The sequence below is a fragment of the Filicampus tigris genome, chromosome 10, assembly GCF_054856515.1.
Source record: "Filicampus tigris isolate MCC_2025a chromosome 10, RoL_Ftig_1.0, whole genome shotgun sequence".
NCBI classification, from domain to species: domain Eukaryota; kingdom Metazoa; phylum Chordata; class Actinopteri; order Syngnathiformes; family Syngnathidae; genus Filicampus; species Filicampus tigris.
In genome coordinates this window covers 5,066,908-5,084,397 of record NC_141226.1, presented here as the reverse complement: position 1 = coordinate 5,084,397, position 17,490 = coordinate 5,066,908, and the positions used below count along the sequence as shown (strand labels likewise).

Sequence of the window (17,490 nt, the reverse complement as noted above, 5' to 3'; positions counted from 1 at the left end):
AAATACATTCTGTAAAGTTTTAAAGTTACACTAGTTATGCTTTTGTTCTTAGAAAAGGAAACCATTGGGAATGATGTGTATAAAATGAGCAGATTTCTTTTTTTAACAATACTGAATGTGGTAAATACGGACATACATTGATGCTTCACGTATCGTCAGCCACATAGCTTGATTGCGAAGTCATTTTTCAGTACTTTTGGAAGGCAAGAAATAACACAATTTTTAGAACACACTTTGCTATTTTTATTGATATCGTAACAAAAGCTTGAACCGGGTGGGTTAACAAGAAGGCAACAGGAAAAAACCTATGTGTGCTCTAAAAATTGTATTTTTTCATTTTCCAAAAACATTGTAAAATGACTATTGTAAAATGCTATGTGGCAGACGACAGGTTTGTACGTATTCAACTAAATAGATCCCGGCCACTATTGTGGATGCCATGGTTGCATCAGAAAAGGCGTCCGGTGTTAAAACTGTGCCTAACATATCATGTGAGTTACTCGCTGTGGCAATCTATGACAAAAGAAAAGGGACAAAGCCAAACGTTGAACACCAACAAAAATTCCGCTAAATAGAAATGCATGAGCAGTGCCCTGAATTGTAGATGTTTTACTTTATTTTATTATTTTTATCGATTATTATTTTATTTTTGTGCTTTGTGTGTGTAATTTCAATACTGTTTTATGAAGGCACACTGCTAACTACAGGACTGAAATGTATATTACAGCTTAAAGTGGAAGTCAACCCAAAGAATTTTTTTTCAAGAATATTGCGTTTGTGGAATATGAGTTAAGCAGCAAACTCCACCCCTCTTTAGCCATCTCAGGGGCGGCCATTTTGTCACTTCTGTCGCCCGAAAATGAGAACGACCAATCACGGCTGACCGGTTTTCTGAAGCTGAGCCGCGATTGGTCGTTACCTGAGGCCCGAGCAGTTGTGATGTCATTTTCAGTCGACAGAAGTGACAAAATGGCCGCTCCGGAGATGGCAAAAAAGGGGTGGATTAATAACTCTTATTCCACACACGCAATATTTATCAGAAGGCTTTGTTTCAACTAGTGGGCCTGCATCGAACATATTCTTGAAAAAAGTATGCTTGGGTTGACTTCCCCTTGTTTGAGGGTTGAGTTTGTGGGAATATCACAATATCTTTACAATTAGATTGTACAAATGTGTGATTTTTAATATTGTTGAAATTGCTTTAATTGTAGTATTAAGATGACAGGTTTTAATGATATATTTTTCTCTAATGTCTTGTCTTCAGTCCTACCCAGTGGGCGGTTTGGGTGATGAAGACTTCAACATTCCACCCATCACTCCCCCTACACTGCCAGACCACATGCTGCCCCCTCATCTGCCCCACGATTCCTCCACTGGACCGTACCCCCCTCTGGATAGCAACGGCAGCTCGGCTCCACACCACCCCTACCAGCTGCAGGGTATGAATCTGGCGGGAATGCCTGCCAGTCAGGATGGAGCGCCTGTGCTGAACCAAGATGGGGGTACATTCAGCCCAGATGGGTCAGCCATGACCAGTACTCTGTCAGTGGTGAGTGGGACAAAATAATTCACAGTTTAAAATGGCTTTTCTGTTTAAATGTCCAAAATATAAGTTGAATTAATAAAATTCAAAACTCCTGCGACCCTGAACAGGAAAAGCAGTCTAGAAGATGGATTGATGGATGTGGATGAATGGATGGATGATGCATAATTTAAAACTACAGTATAGTACATTTATTCTTTGATTGATTGCTGACTTGTAAACAGCTTTCAGCAAGCTGTGGTACCCATCAAACTGTAAACCACAGCTAGGCAGCTCGATAAACTTTTTGTGTTTGTTTGATGATATTCTGGAACCCATTTTTGAACCAATTTGGGGATACTTCTTGCTATTGTTATCATCATTCTTTATTTATTAGCCGTGTAACGCATTTTTGAATCTGCATAAGATACAGTGTGTGTGAGAAGTTATAAAACCAAACCAAATATTTTTGAGCTACTATATCATCTTAGGACACTCTATAAAGTTTATATTGAATTTTTACGATATGCATTTTAAATTTGACAGTGAAGCAAAATGGGGGTTTTTCACTGTGACTGTGAGATGTGTGAAACAAGTAGTTCAGCTGTCACTGAAACTGGGCTGGGTTTTTCGGGCTGACAGAGGCATGTGTGTGGGGGTCTATAAAAGATTTCTCCCATCTTAGCAAAAAGGAAACTTTCTCACCTGTCACTTTTAAACTTTCCGTCTCTGCTTGCTATCTCAGTCTCCATATTAGATGTACCAACAAATGAAATAGAAGTAGGGGATGTGGCCAGAATCTTTTCCATTACTTTTGTACATTATATGTCATCTCTATATTTTATCACAACAATGTTCACCTGAGACCTTTATATAATCGAAAATCTTATGAGACTTCAGCAAAGTGAGCATCTATATGAGGAGCTCCTTAGTTGTTTCTCTTCTTATTTGTTTTTGGTACGTGATCTCACTGCAGTATTGGGAGAAGGATATAATAAAGAGCAAAAGTGGTACACGTCTCTCTGCCCTGGCTTCTCAGTATAATATTGTTAATAAATTGACTTTAATAATAAAAGAATACTGTCATGGAATTTACACGGGAAAGTGAGATTTGCTTTTTGAAGTTTGAAGCACGAGCTTTAATGATGCTCTGTTAGTACACTAGGGATGAGAATTGATTTAGAATTTAGCAATCTCGATTCCATTATCGGCTAATTGATCCGGTAGTATGTGCCCTGCGACTGGCTGGCGACCAGTTCGGGGTGTAGTCTGCCTTCGCCCATTGACGGCTGGGATAGGCTCCAGCAACTCCCCGCGACCCTATATAGGATAAGCGGTTTGGAAGATGACATGACATGACATGATCCGGTAGTACTGAATCCGATGCTGCTTATCGATCCAATCATTCGATTAGTTTTCTTATCGATTCTCATTGGGTGAGGGATTGAAATACTGTTGTTGTGTTACTCCTCTGCTACATTGTGTAGCAATGCCCCATGCATCAAAATGACAATATAAATGAAAGAGGGTTATACATTTCTGCCAAATGTTATAAAATCTTCATCTTTTGTTACGGAAATCTGTGAATGCCAACTCCTTATGGCCGGAACGCTTATTGCACTATTTATTTTAAAAAGTCCAGCAATCTAGCACCAGCACGTGTTGGGCCACCAAGACACTGGCCAGTACACATTTCATAAATGAATGCAATGCCATTAACGCTTAAGGGAACTTTTTTGGTAAACAGTCGCAACTTTTTGTGCCAGGGCAAGTGTAGTCTATCTTATTTGGGACCGTGATGTTTCTTACTGGTCATTCCGGCAGCCGCTCCCCCGACGCACCTGACAATTTGGAAACAGAAATTAGACTACTTCGCCTGGTTTGAAAAAGAACGCATCCTCATTTTCGTGCCGAGGCAAGTCTAGTTTAGCGTGTTTGTCGTTTTGGTAGCACTGCCTTGCTGGGAATTCCAGCTGATGGTATAGTGCAAGGTGGTGTAACATAATTTTGCTGTATTTGATCGAGGCGCAGGCAGACAGATTCTACATCAACGGACTTGTGGTGGATATCATCGTATTTCATTCATAAATATGATTTCAGGTTGGGACAATCCCTCCAAATCATTGTACAAATCAATCCATTTAATGAATTGTATTCACTATCATCTTAAACACATATTAATAGCAACTCCCTGACTGGGTGTCACAATTATTTTGGAAACCGGAGTACCCGGTGAAAACCCACGCAGGCACGGGGAGAACATGCAAACTCTGCACAGGGAGACCGGAGCCGGGATCGAACCCACGACCTCAGAATTGTGAGGCGAACGTGCTAACCAGTCGACCACTGTGCCGCCTGAAAGTATATTAATATAATAAATATTTATAACATGATGTAAAATAACATTTAGTAGTCCCACGAGGTGGAAATTGGAATTGCTTCACCAGCAATAGTGGGTATAGGAAAAAGAAAAATGCATGCAAGAGAAGTACATTGTTCTACCATAATTTCCCAAATATAAGATTAATATAATACAACCCCCAAAACCACCTTTAAAAGGCATTTTTTTCTCCGTACTTGTATATAATACAGTACCCCGATTTGCTGGTATCCTTTATTATCAGATTTAATAATATGAATGAATGAATATTCAAAACATACCAATAAAGTGTAAATGCTTTTAAATGCAGGTTAAAAACTATGCTTTTCTCACTTTTCCGATACTTATAACAATGCCAGACATGTGCACTGATCATAGATTGCCCGTTATTTTGGAGCATTTTTATTATTTTTCAAGATGCACAGAATATTGTGTTCTTTGATGAATATTGTGATTTTCTTATATTTTAGGATACACTTTTATATTTTGCAAGTGACTGTTCGGTGTAACGGTACACTAAATCACATTTCGGTTCGGTTCGGTTTCTTGCAAACTTCGGTTCGGTATATTTTCGGTACAAAAAAACAGATTTAAAAAAAAAAATGTTTATTTTGAAAAGGTGACTTAAAGAAGTAAATGCTACATTTTTTTTTTTTTTATGAAAAAAACAATAAAAGCAAACCATTCGGGTGACATTCTAAGAAATTACACCAGAATAAAAAATACACTAACAATAAAGATCTCTTAATTTTGTAAATTGTAAATTTTGTAAAGACACTGAAATCTTTAAACACTCAGCAGCAACAGCCTATGACACATCAAGTATTCAATATATATATCTATATATATATATATATATATATATATATATATATATATATAGTTTGTATATATCTATATATATATATATATATATATATATATAGTTTGTATATATCTATATATATATATATATATATATATATATATATATATATATATAGATATATAGATATAGATATATATACATAAAAGTATCAGATTTTTTTTATGAACGGCTCAATTCCGAGTTTTTCAAAAGCGACCCGTGTTGCTTTCATATGTGGTCCTAGATCGGATACGTGTCCGATCTTTTCCAATGCGTTCGCGGTCTGAAGGGCCAGGTCGCATATACTGTATACGACATTGACGAGCCCAAGATGCCCTCCGCGCAGACGAAGGGAAAGTGCTGGCAGCAGAGGGATCGAATCTGCAACGTTGTTTTGAGTAACACTATTGACTTTATATTTGACTTTAATTTAATCCCACTTGAAACGTGTAGCATAAGTGGACATTTATGGCGATCATAGCAATCCAGCCACGGCTCGGATAGATTGATTTTTTTATGCGCGGTTATGACGTGACGTAATCATTAGTGGTGTCTCCATGAAATGAGATAATAAAGCCTCGCCTCATAATTTCCCCCGAATACTGTATTTATTTCTACCTGCTACCTAATCGCTTGAATGCCCCGACGCGCTGGACCACATTTACTTCCGCAAACACAACATCGGGTCTGACGTCATCTCTTCTGCGCAGGCGGGCCACTTTGACGACGCATGTGTTCATACAGCAGACAAGACAGGTCGCATTTTTAATGTAATATGAACGCTTACACAAAAAAATAGATTTTTTTTAGGGGGGGAGGGAGCAATTCTCTCTCTTGGTGCTCAGAATGTTTACAGAGGCCGAGGCAGAGACGTGTGGAACAAGATGCGTGATACTTAATGCCGCGTTTAACCGACTAGTAAAATACAAAACGTTTAATAAATTGTAGACGGTTAAACGGTTAAACGACTAATCGCGCACATCCCTAATACATTCGTAGGAATGCACACTTTTAATGGAACTTACATAAGTCATTTCTCACAACCCTTGATTAAAACTACAAAATACGCTCAATTTCGTCTTGAATTAGGTTATAAGATAATCTTTTCTCTTCTTTCTTTCTCCTAATTTTTATTTGCATTTCAGTGCCACTAATCAGTCTCATCTTTTAGGTGGGCAAATTTGTTATTTATTGGACTGAAACTTTTTTTCCATGACTGTTTATCTCAGTCCCTTTCTTTTTCTGTCTTTTTCTCATTTCTTGCTTTTATATCCCAATGCTACTATACATTTATTGCCAGTCCATGATTTATGGTTGCCTAGCAACTATGCCTGGCTCAGCCTAATCGGGGTGGAGAGAGCGGTAAAGAGATTCAAGTCACTGTGTGTGTGTGTGTACATGTTTCTTATAGAGCTAAGGCAAGCCAGTTCATATTGAGATCCCAGTTGCTCTTATTAAGCGTTTTGACATATTTATAATGATTCAGATTTAATTGTGTTGTGAACTACAAAGCACTTCACCAAATTACCTCACACACAGTAACCTATGGCAGCAGAGCACCAGTAAAAGGTGCTGGCCTGCAAATTGGGAGAAGCTCAAGGGCATTTTAATACATGGACAGAAGGAGGAAGGGCGAACCATCAACCTAAAGATTAGTTCGTGGTCACTCTCGTTCATCTGTTTTGATCATTTTTCATTGGTACGTTTGTCTGTCTTTACATTTATTGCATTCCATTAACTTTTTATCCAGTACATGATCAATCACTTTCAGTGTGTTTCTGATAATGACATTCAAAGTTACCTTCTTTTTCATTGTATTTAATTTTGTGTTTTTACTTAAGGTACCAAAATATTGTTCCTGGTCATATAAAGGGGAAACAGTTCCATAATAAATCGCGATTAATCGTATTTTTCAACTACATTTTTTTACAAAGCTTGGAACAGATATTTACTTCAGCAAAATCTTGGAATTAATATGGATTTTTTTTTTAAGTATATCTTGATTCAAAGACTGTTCTAATAGGTTTCTCTGATCCTTGAATACGATTATTTTCCAGCTTTTGATCCGATGTGAGACTGAAGGTTTTCTGCTGTTTTACGGTGTCGATTGTACATAGTATTTTGTGTTTTAATTCACTTGTTATACTATTGCGGCTTTGTTGTTGTAATGTAAAGTGCTTTGTTACAGCTGGAGCTGTTATGAAATGCGCTACAAAAATAAAGGTGTATTGTATTGTATTGTAACTGTAGACACAAATATTTTTAAAGAAAAAACAAATACTGTAACAGTAAAACGAAAAAAAAAAATGTGATTCTCATACATATATGACCATTAAGATGAAACCACTGAACATTTCATAATGAATCCAAAGCAAAAACGTCTGCACGTTGTCGCTCCTTATTTAGACACACAGGATGGAATGTAGAATGTAGTTACGTTAGAAAGACGTGTGCCCCTGAATCTCTATTATGGTATACCATTACCACCATTTGAAAATCCATTTGATGTTGGATAAACACAAAATTACACAAAGTATCACTACGCGAGCACATTTGGACACGTACACATTAGATTTCATAGTATTTTGTGTGTGTTTGACAAAATGACAGTAAACATTATTAGTCATCACAATGGAATACATTGAGCATTCAGCGTGTCTCAAGGCAGTGTTTGAGTCTCAACCCACCAAATGCCACCAAACCACGGCTAATATTTTTTTTCTATATTTTGCCTCTCGAATGCATCATTGTGACGCTTTCGCTCTTGTTAAAGCACTGACGCTTGCCGTTCCATCTAAATACCACATATGTATTCACAGACCGCAGCCGGTAATCAAGTTCTGGTAATGTGATCCCAAGGGGGGCCAGCACACCAGACCGCATCCGCTATTAGGTGATGCGCGCTAAGAGGAAACTGTGATCGTGTGCATGGACCAACATCCATCTCAATATACGTGACGTGAGGTGTCAAGGTTCCACCGGACGTTAGCTACCAGAACTTTTGGTTTCCTTAGAAATAGGCATAAAATGTAATGAAATGAAAGTTCTAAACCAAATGTATTCTGCCACCACCTATTTTACATTCTTCCAATGTGGACTGATTAATATAATTATTGCCCTTTATTAACACATTTGCTTTCAATATATTGTCAAAATGGCTGCGGTGAAAATAGTCTGTTTTGTATAAATGAGTTTGGACATGCTGGTATTTTATTCCTTTATTGTCAAGATTTATTCTAATATTCTTTGTCTCTGGGGGAGATGGTTGTTTTGAAAGACAACACTGCGCAGTAAAACATTACTGTCTTGACACAGGTGGGGCAGTAAAAGTGTATTATTAAACCATGTAAATAGCATTCAAAGAAATTGTAAAGGAGCTGGATGCATCGCATAGGGAGTAGTTATTGCTACTTCTCTGGAGGGTAATAAACCTATAGTGATGTACTTGCGCATGACTATTAACCGATGAAATAAATTACTTTAGATAGCTCATTTTCTCACCTGCTTTGAGTGTTGCCATGGTTACATACAGATGTCATTAGTTCCTGTTTGAAAGGTCAGGGTGAACCACTTTGATGTGGCTATAATAGTATTTTGTCAACCATCAGTCAGGATATTGCCATATACAGTAGCAGTATATGTAGTACTTTGTGGATGTATTTGTATATGTATTTGAAATGTGAAGGAACTCAGAGATTATTCTTGGAGATTTTGTGTTTAATGCTGTTGTCTCTATATCAGCAGGTAAATCCGTTCCCGGATTGCATGTATATTAGCCCTGCTTTAAGCCATATGCATTTGGGATTTCTTTAATGATCTTATCGTTATGTATCTGAAGTGTTTGATGTCACCTTTGAATAGCTATGCTCAATTGAGGTCACTTGTGCACAAGAGGGACAGTTGTGCGCTTTTCTGTCTGCGCAGATTCTCCCATCCACCTAAATCTGTCATTTGCGCTCCTTAATTCCAGCTACGCGCCTCTGGGTGGAGCAAACCTAACATGTGGGCATTCCCTGTTAAATCTGCTCTTCTGCGTATTCTCGATTTAAGCACTTTTTCGGGATTCATGTAAAAACACCACAAAGCCAAAGTGGAAACTTGAAATTTGCTACCCTTGTAACCTGTTGTGTTCACACAGATGCAGCAGATGGTAAACTCTGATTCTCGGTTTACTAGCAGCCAACAACCTATTGAAGCGGCACTCGGACCCAAAAATCCATCAGGGATGAACCAACCGAGTCAGTTGTCCACTATCAACCAATCCCAGCTGGGACTCAGTGGGAACTCTGTTACCCACAATTCTCCATCCCCTCCTGGAAGTAAATCGGCTACGCCATCTCCGTCCAGCTCAGCACACGAGGACGACAACGATGATGGATTCAGGGTAAATAAACACACAGTCAAATACTCCAATCAGCTCTTTTTATGGAGGCTCGTGTGGGCGTGTGCATGCATACATGCACGTGTGAGATAATACACTCATTCCCCCTGCACATGAGCTAAATGTAAATCAGCTCTCTCCCTTTTGGGTGACTCATACTGCAAACGACTCGTTATTGCTGATATTCTGAAGAAATGAAACAATTACAGTTCCGTGGAATAATATTTACCAGCTTTTTTTCTGTGTTGTCCCTGGGTATTTTGGATAAATGAGAAGGTAATATTGGCTTAAGGCAAGGTGGAAAATTACTTTTTTTTAAAGTCGGCTGCTTACGAGAAGCTATGGATGGAGTGTGACACGCACAATAGCCAGTCAGTATTATTTGCTCACATTACACACTTTTGAATAGATGCACACATTTTTCCAGCACCTTGTAACTGAAAAATTCAAAGTGTGTATATTAAGAAAGCACAGATAAAATGATCAGAGGTGGGAATTTTACTCAATTTTGCTGGTAATTCATTCATCGGTCCGTCATTTTTCGTGACAAACCCAATTGTACTCGTCAGTCCGTCAGTCAATCCGTCAGTTAAGTCCGTTCGTCAATCGTCAGCAAAACAGGCGTCCGGTCTGTCAGTCTGACGGAATGTGCACCTCTGAAACTGATGAATGGAACAAAAAATGCAGTATTTCAAGTCCATCATATAGAGGACCGATTCCCCGGACCGACAGAATGACATGCGTCAGGTAGTGTGGTATCAATGCTGTTTGCTTGCTGTGGTCACTGTAATGAGTCGGTTGCACAATTCCAAAGTTGTGCATGCGCACACAAGTTGCATGCATAAGGAAAAAATATTTGAATAATAATATTTGCACAAACTGTCCTTGACATATTTTGAGAAGTTTTGATTGACTGGCAAGCAGTCCAGGGTGTAGTTGAGCTCTCCTCAAACCTGAACAGAATAAGCGGAATAGAAATTGAATGGTTGGATGTTTTTTGGTCACCTATATATGAGCAACAATATTGGTAATTAAAACCCTTTATAGGGCAAGTGACTTATTTTGGTAATTTTCTCACCCTTTGCAAATGGTCACCCTCTTGTACCTCAGTTAGGTCAAAAACCACGTGGCCCTCACTCAACCATTCAGAAGAGATCACCCCACATCACAGATCACATGGCTGTGATCTGAATTATAAATTAATTCATTAAGTATTCATATGATTTTTTAAAATATATTTATTTATTATAACTCTGGTTATGGCCCCCAAAGTTCATTTTTTTAATTTCATAGTATTTCAATGAGTGCCCTATGAAGGGTTCAACTAAAGGCACACTTCTTTTATTTAGAGCAGCATAAATAGTTCTCCCTGGGCGTCTGCCACATAAAGACAGTCAAAACCAACATTTTTAGGGTGTGTGTCACACAAACAACATTCAGCCAGAAACCAATTTCTGCCATTTAATATCCTATTGTAGTAGCGCTTCCTTTGCTGATATCATCCTCCTTCGTTTTAGCAGGGCAATGGAGGTGAGAAACGGCCAGCGGCGTTTGACATCTCCAAGAAACCCAAGACACCAAAGAAGAAGAAGCGAAAGGACCCCAATGAGCCAGTGAAGCCGGTGTCCGCTTACGCCTTGTTCTTTAGGGACACACAAGCCAACATTAAGGCCCAGAACCCGAATGCCACCTTTGGGGAGGTGTCAAAGATTGTGGCCTCCATGTGGGACGGTCTGGGAGAGGAACAGAAACAGGTATAGTGGGTGTTTTTTATTCTTCTGCTGTCCAAGCTAAAACATAGGAATGTGAATCTCTTTAGCTTCCATTGCACATTTTTTCATTTTTTTCCTAGGCCAAATACACACAGTTCGGAAAAGTGTTAAAGCAGCACTGGGCGAGAAATCGACCTTAATAGAACATTTTCACAACTCTTTTGATGAAACATTGACTTACAAGTACAGTAGTTGAATGGGACTTCATGCCCTGAGGGGGTCTGTATCGTTTTTACTGGCACACAGCAACTTTGAGGAGGATGGGATCAACCCTGGCACACAAAAATACAAATGTCCTAAATTGATTTACGGCATACTCACTTCCTCCTTTGGCTATAAGGACGGCTCAGGATTTCACGACACTACGCGCTGGCACGCGTGGGAGATGTGGTTGATTTTTGTCAAAACACTCCCGCTTTTGTCCACATGGCGCCGCCATAATCAACAAAAACTGACATATGACACAGTGTTGCTTTATAGTCTAAGAGGGCCCTTTGGTGGCCAAAAGTAGACTCGATTTTAGACTAACTAAAAGCAGGTCTAAGTTGTGGTGGTTTAACTCGATTTTGGTGGGTTTGACTGAGGCGCAGGCAGACAGATTCTAAGCTCCGCGGACGTGTGTGGTGGATGTCATCGTCTTTTATTCATAAATATAACAGCGTGGGACAATCACTCTGAATCATTGTAGAAATCAATTACTTGAAGGAATTATTATCATTATCATCTCATGAATATATCTATAAGCACCCCCCTTGACCAAACCGGCCAAACTGTGGGGGAGGAGGGGGATGGTTGTCACACACGGACACATAATCGTGAATAAACGCGCTTATCCATTTAAAAATGAGAAAGAAAGCAAAAATACTTGGAACCGATACGGTCACAAATAATGAAAAAGGTCAAACTAATAAAACCATTATGAACTGTACCTCTTACAATTTGGAAGTTAATGATCGATAGTATTAATATGTAAAAACAACAATGGTGTTTGAAATATTTTATTTTGTTCGTAAAAAAATTGTAGTTGAATTCCAAATTGTGCAATTTAGGTGCATTCCACATAAGATTCATTGTAACCAAATTTTATGGAAACGCATCCCTGACAAGTCATCAGTGCGGCCAGCCTGGAGACTGTAATTCACAATTACAGTATAGGAGATTTTCTGAGCATATGCAAGTAAACACCTACTCTGATATTTCCGTCGTTGTGCAATATTTTCGGTGGCGTGCTTATTAATTCAATTACATGCATAAAGTGATTTGAGTGAAGCAGTGGTAAGGTGGTGTCAAACTGAAATGTTATGTTTGTGCCTGTAGGTATATAAGAAGAAGACAGAGACAGCAAAGAAGGAGTATCTGAAGCAATTGGCTGCCTACAGGGCCAGTCTGGTCTCTCAGGTATGCACACACACGCAGACGCCCGCACACACACACACACACACACACACACATGCATGCACATTGCGGTGCCTTCCGGACATGACAATGAACTGATTGTCTGTTTCGTTCTTCAGAGTTACAACGATCCATCTGAGATGAAGCCGCCCCACTCTTCCTCCTCATCTTCCTCATCCTCCTCCGCCTCAATGTTCACATCCAAGCCGTCCGTCTACGCGGGCCAGCACCCTTCCTCCGGCTCACTCGCCCACCAGCACCCGGGCATTTACATGGCGTACCCTCACCCGTCCAACCTCACCCACCATCCCTCGAGCCCCGGCCTCGGACACCCTCACCTGCCCCCGCCTCACGCTCAGATTCATCCCCAGCTCCATGCCCTGTCCTCGAGAGGCACCGTGCCCCGGCCCAGTTTGCCTCACCAGGGAGCTCTGTCCCTCGGCGGCGTGGTGCAAGCCTCCACCCCGCCTCACCAGGTCAGCCCCCCGCTCCATAGCCAGGCTCACCTGGGGGGGCTGCACAGTCCGCATCAGCAGCACCAGCAGCTCAGCGCTCACTCACTGGGAATGACGCACTCTCCAGCCATCACGCAGGTCAGTGCCTATCAACATCGATGAAAGTCATGTCACCACATTCACGTTTGGTTCATACGCTTTACACAACGTTTGAACAGTGGCTTAAAGCGGAAGGCAACCAAAACATATATTTTTCAAGAATATGTTCTATGCAGGCTCACTAGTCCAAACACGGCATTCTGATTAATATTGCGTTTGTGGAATATGTGAAATCCACCCGTTTTAGCTAGTTCAAGGGGCGGCCATTTTGTCACTTCTGTCAACTGAAGATGACATCGAAGTTGCTCAGGGCTCCGATAACGACCAATCATGGCTCAGCTTCAGAAAACAGGTGAGTCGTGATTGGTCGTTATCGGAGCCCTGAGCAACTTCGATGTCATCTTCAGTCGACAGAAGTGACAAAATGGCCGGCCCCTGAGATGGCTAAAAGTGGGTGCATTTTGCTGCTTAAATTATATTCCACGAACAAGCAATATTAATCAGAATGCCGTATTTCAACTAGTGGGCCCGCATAGAACATATTCTGGAAAAAGTATGTTTGGGTCGACTTCCACTTTAACAATACCAACGCAACACCTCAGGTGCCTCAGCCGGTCCCCCAATAATTATCGACCACTAAAATATGCTTTATTTGTCAACTGTATGACAAGTTTGGACAAGACATTTAGACTGCTTTCCTTAAAGAACACATCGGTCAAAATTCATTTTCCAGCATTAGTCAGTGTGTATAAAGGATAAAATTGCAAATATCAATGGCAACTAATTCCCTGAATAAGGGTTTAAGCCGATTAAGTGTCAAAATAATGACATACCCTTTATTTTGCTGTACACTCGACTGTTCATTTTGGACTTCTTTCCTCGTCTGTTGTGCCGTATGGCGTCATCAAGTATTCCCATAATTTCGATAGCACTCCTAACCGCCGTGTTTTATGTTCTTCCGTTGGGAAAAAAAAGGAGGACATTTACAGTGGCAACAGCTGGCAATGCAGCCAGCCTGCGAGCAACCTAATGCGACTTCTCTGAAAAAGCTACGTCCGAAAAACCATGACCAATTGTCACCCAAATGTATGTGTATGCGAGGCCAAATCTTATCCTGAAAATATTATAACAAAATCGAAATATTTTGTATTTTATTCACGTCTTACACGCACTTATTAAACAAAAAACGTAATCGAGCCATGTGTAATATAGACCAGAGGTCCTCAATGGGGTAGACCACGGTCTGCATCCGGACCCAAATGCAGATTTACATCATTTTGACAAACACAGGTAATTTAACAACTTTCAATATTAGTTAGTAAGGAACTTTAGGATTCCCTGTTCGAAACCTACACCTGCTGTCAATGACAAAATATTTGGGATAGAATTGAAAGGCAAGTGACGCATTTTGTGACGTTCCAAACTTGTCTTGAAGAACTACTCCATGACCTTGTTTGACCCAATTTGAATTGAACATATAGAACATTACAGTAGGCTGCCGTAACGCTGTCAACAAACACTGATGGTTCTTCCACAACATTCTGGTACATTCACCAATCCTTTTATAGAGAACAGCACAGTCAGGGCATCTGCTGCCCCTCATTTATGAATCAGTCTGCATACTGGTTAAAGCACAATTTACTGTACACGTGGTGCCCAAAAATGGTTCATATTTTAAAGCAGCACTGGGCAAGAAATCGACCTTAATAAAAAAAAATTCACAACTCTTTTGATGAAACATTGACTTACAAGTACAGTAGTTGAATGGGACTTCATGCCCTGAGGGGGTCTGTATTGTTTTTACTGGCACACAGCAACTTTGAGGAGGATGGGATCAACCCTGGCACACAAAAAAATACAAATGTCCTAAATTGATTTACGGCATACTCACTTCCTCCTTTCGCTATAAGTACGGCTCAGGATTTCACGACACTACGCGCTGGCACGAATGGGAGATGTGGTTGATTTTTGTCAAAACACTCCCGCTTTTGTCCACATGGCGCGGCCATAATCAACAAAAACTGACATACGACACAGTGTTGCTTTAAAATGTCGGTGCTGAATTTCAATGCCTAATTCGCACACGGAGGAAGCACGAACGAAGAAGGACCTATAGGAAATGCACAACGCGCAGCCCCAACGCGCGAGTGCACAGCAGCTCGGCCAGAGCCCGTCCCAGCTGGCGCTCCTCTTTACGGTCGGGCCTTACCCTCGCTCCCCACCGGGCGTGCGTTGGCCGCGTTGGCGACTCTGGACGTGTGACGCGCCCTTTCCGCAGATCTCCTTAGCTACAGTGCCTGCAGTAACTGCTGCATTACTTATTTTCTTGAGGATCTGTAAACTAAAGCTCTCGTGAAAAATGTATATACTTGGTTAAAAACAGCCCCTTGAGAAACTCATAGTAAAGTTCACAAACGGTAAGAAGTTCATTAAATGAAAGATCAGAGGTCATGATTGATCCAAAAACAGCTCCATCCTTTTTATTTATTGATTTTTTTTAAGAATCAGAATCGTTAGAAATTGGAAGTGAATTGAAGAACCGTCATTGGAACCGTAATCGTCCAAAACGATGCCCACCCTAGACCAGGTGAAATGAATTCTTGCATATATATATATATATATATATATATATATATATATATATATATATATATATATATATATATATATTAGTGCTGTCAAACGCTTAAAACTAAATAATCGCAAAATTTTCCATAATTAATCGTGATAATCATATTTTTCAACTACAATTTTTGACATGGTTTGGAACCATATTTACTTGAGTAAAATGTTGGAATTATCCATCCATCCATCCATTATCTGTACCGCTTCTCCTCACAAGGGTCGCGGGGCGTGCTGGAGCCTATCCCAGCTGTCTTTGGGCAGTAGGCGGGGGACACCCTGAACTGGTTGCCAGCCAATCGCAGGGCACACAGAGACAAACATCCGCACTCACAATCACACCTAGGGGCAATTTAGAGTATCCAATCAACTTACCATGCATGTTTTTGGAATGTGGGAGGAAACCAGAGTGCCCGGAGAAAACCCACGCAGGCACGGGGAGAACATGCAAACTCCACACAGGGAGGCCGGAGCCGGGATCGAACCCGCGACCTCTGAACTGTGAGGCAGACGTGCTAACCAGTCGACCACCGTGCCGCCATGTTGGAATTAATATGGAAAAAATATTTTGATTCAAAGACTGTTCTAATAGCTTTTTTTGATACCTGAATATGATTCTTTTCCTGTAAAATACAACTGTTGAACGATACACCAAAGACGTACAATTAATATGGTATTTGAATTTGGCTTTGCAAAGTGCGGAAATTACTTTGGATTTCTCCAGTGAGCCATCGAGCAACTTTTTAAAGTAAAACTACTTAAAAGCCCGTCTTTGTGACTCTCCTCTCAGTTCGGCTGCACAGTGAGCAGAGGGAAGCTCCCACAGGAAGTAAATAAAAGTGAGTTAACGGAGTCAAATTTTTTTGTGCGTTACGAAATTTAAATGAATCTCCATAGTTAATGCTTTAACTTTGACAGTCCTAATATATATATAAATAAATATATATATATATATATATATATATATATATATATATATATATATATATATATATATATATATATATATATATATATATATATATTAGTGCAAAACTACTTTTAAAAACGTAACTTTTTAAAAAATTAACATTTAGACATGTATGCATACCAGAAACAGAAAAATAAATGTAGTAAATAAAAGCTTGACTGTTTCTGCCTTATAACTCCACATACCCAACCACGAGGCAGCTCTTTTCATAGCCAAACAGCAAGTGATAGCAAAGATCCAATGATCGAAAGCATAACGGGAGGGTGGGGGTGGGCGGTTACGAGGTTAAATATGATTGTTGAGCCTTTGGAAGAATGTCTGTATCATTAGAAGTCAGTCAAACCAAACATGCATAAAGCATCCAACCCAAGTATCAGGATTTGTATTGTATTGAGACAAGTGTATCGTTGTATTGTTCCAGCCCTAATATATATATATATATATATATATATATATATGTATATATATATACATATATATATATATATATATATATATATATATATATATATATATATATATATATATATATATATATATATATATATATATATATATATATATATGTTAGGAATGGGACGAGACAAAAATCCCACGAGACGAGATGTCCCACTCACCCACATAAAATAATTCCCGATGTAATTTTTTCAGTTTTCGAAATGTTTTTTTATCGAACAGACTGCAAAAAAATCTAGCTCTAAAGTGCAATGGTAAACAGGAGTCACTTTTGTTACATGCTCTCAAATATTGTTGCAATAACAGCCAAAGCCGAGATCTTTCCTCTTATTGAATACTTGGACAAAATAAAAATACTTTCTTTTTTCAAATGCTACTTCAATAACAGTTGCATCTGAGATTGCCAGCAAACTGGGACCATCCAACAATTCTCTAAACTTTAAGGGTCATGCTCTTTTTCAGAAATACAATCATGTCCACATTGTCAGGGTCCAACTGTGCTCGTGGGGCAGTAACTATTCTACCTGCTGTAGAAAAGACATGCTCGCCGGCCACTGATGTCGCACGGTTGGCAATATAGCAAGTTAAGGA

At 39.6% G+C, this 17,490-nt stretch overlaps 1 protein-coding gene across 4 annotated transcripts in view; it reads left to right on the top strand.

The window, feature by feature from the left end:
• tox (thymocyte selection-associated high mobility group box) overlaps positions 1 to 17,490 on the top strand; it is a 60,535-nt gene that overhangs the window by 37,786 nt on the left and 5,259 nt on the right. For 2 of the 4 annotated variants that reach the window (XM_086044211.1, XM_086044209.1), the window contains exons 4-8: positions 1,265 to 1,549; positions 8,888 to 9,133; positions 10,651 to 10,884; positions 12,220 to 12,300; positions 12,417 to 12,890. In XM_086044211.1, coding sequence (XP_085900337.1) covers positions 1,265 to 1,549; positions 8,888 to 9,133; positions 10,651 to 10,884; positions 12,220 to 12,300; positions 12,417 to 12,890 — 1,320 coding nt within the window. Of the gene's footprint in view, positions 1 to 1,264; positions 1,550 to 8,887; positions 9,134 to 10,647; positions 10,885 to 12,219; positions 12,301 to 12,416; positions 12,891 to 17,490 lie in introns of all 4 variants that reach the window. The other 2 variants (XM_086044210.1, XM_086044208.1) reach the window with 1 other exon arrangement.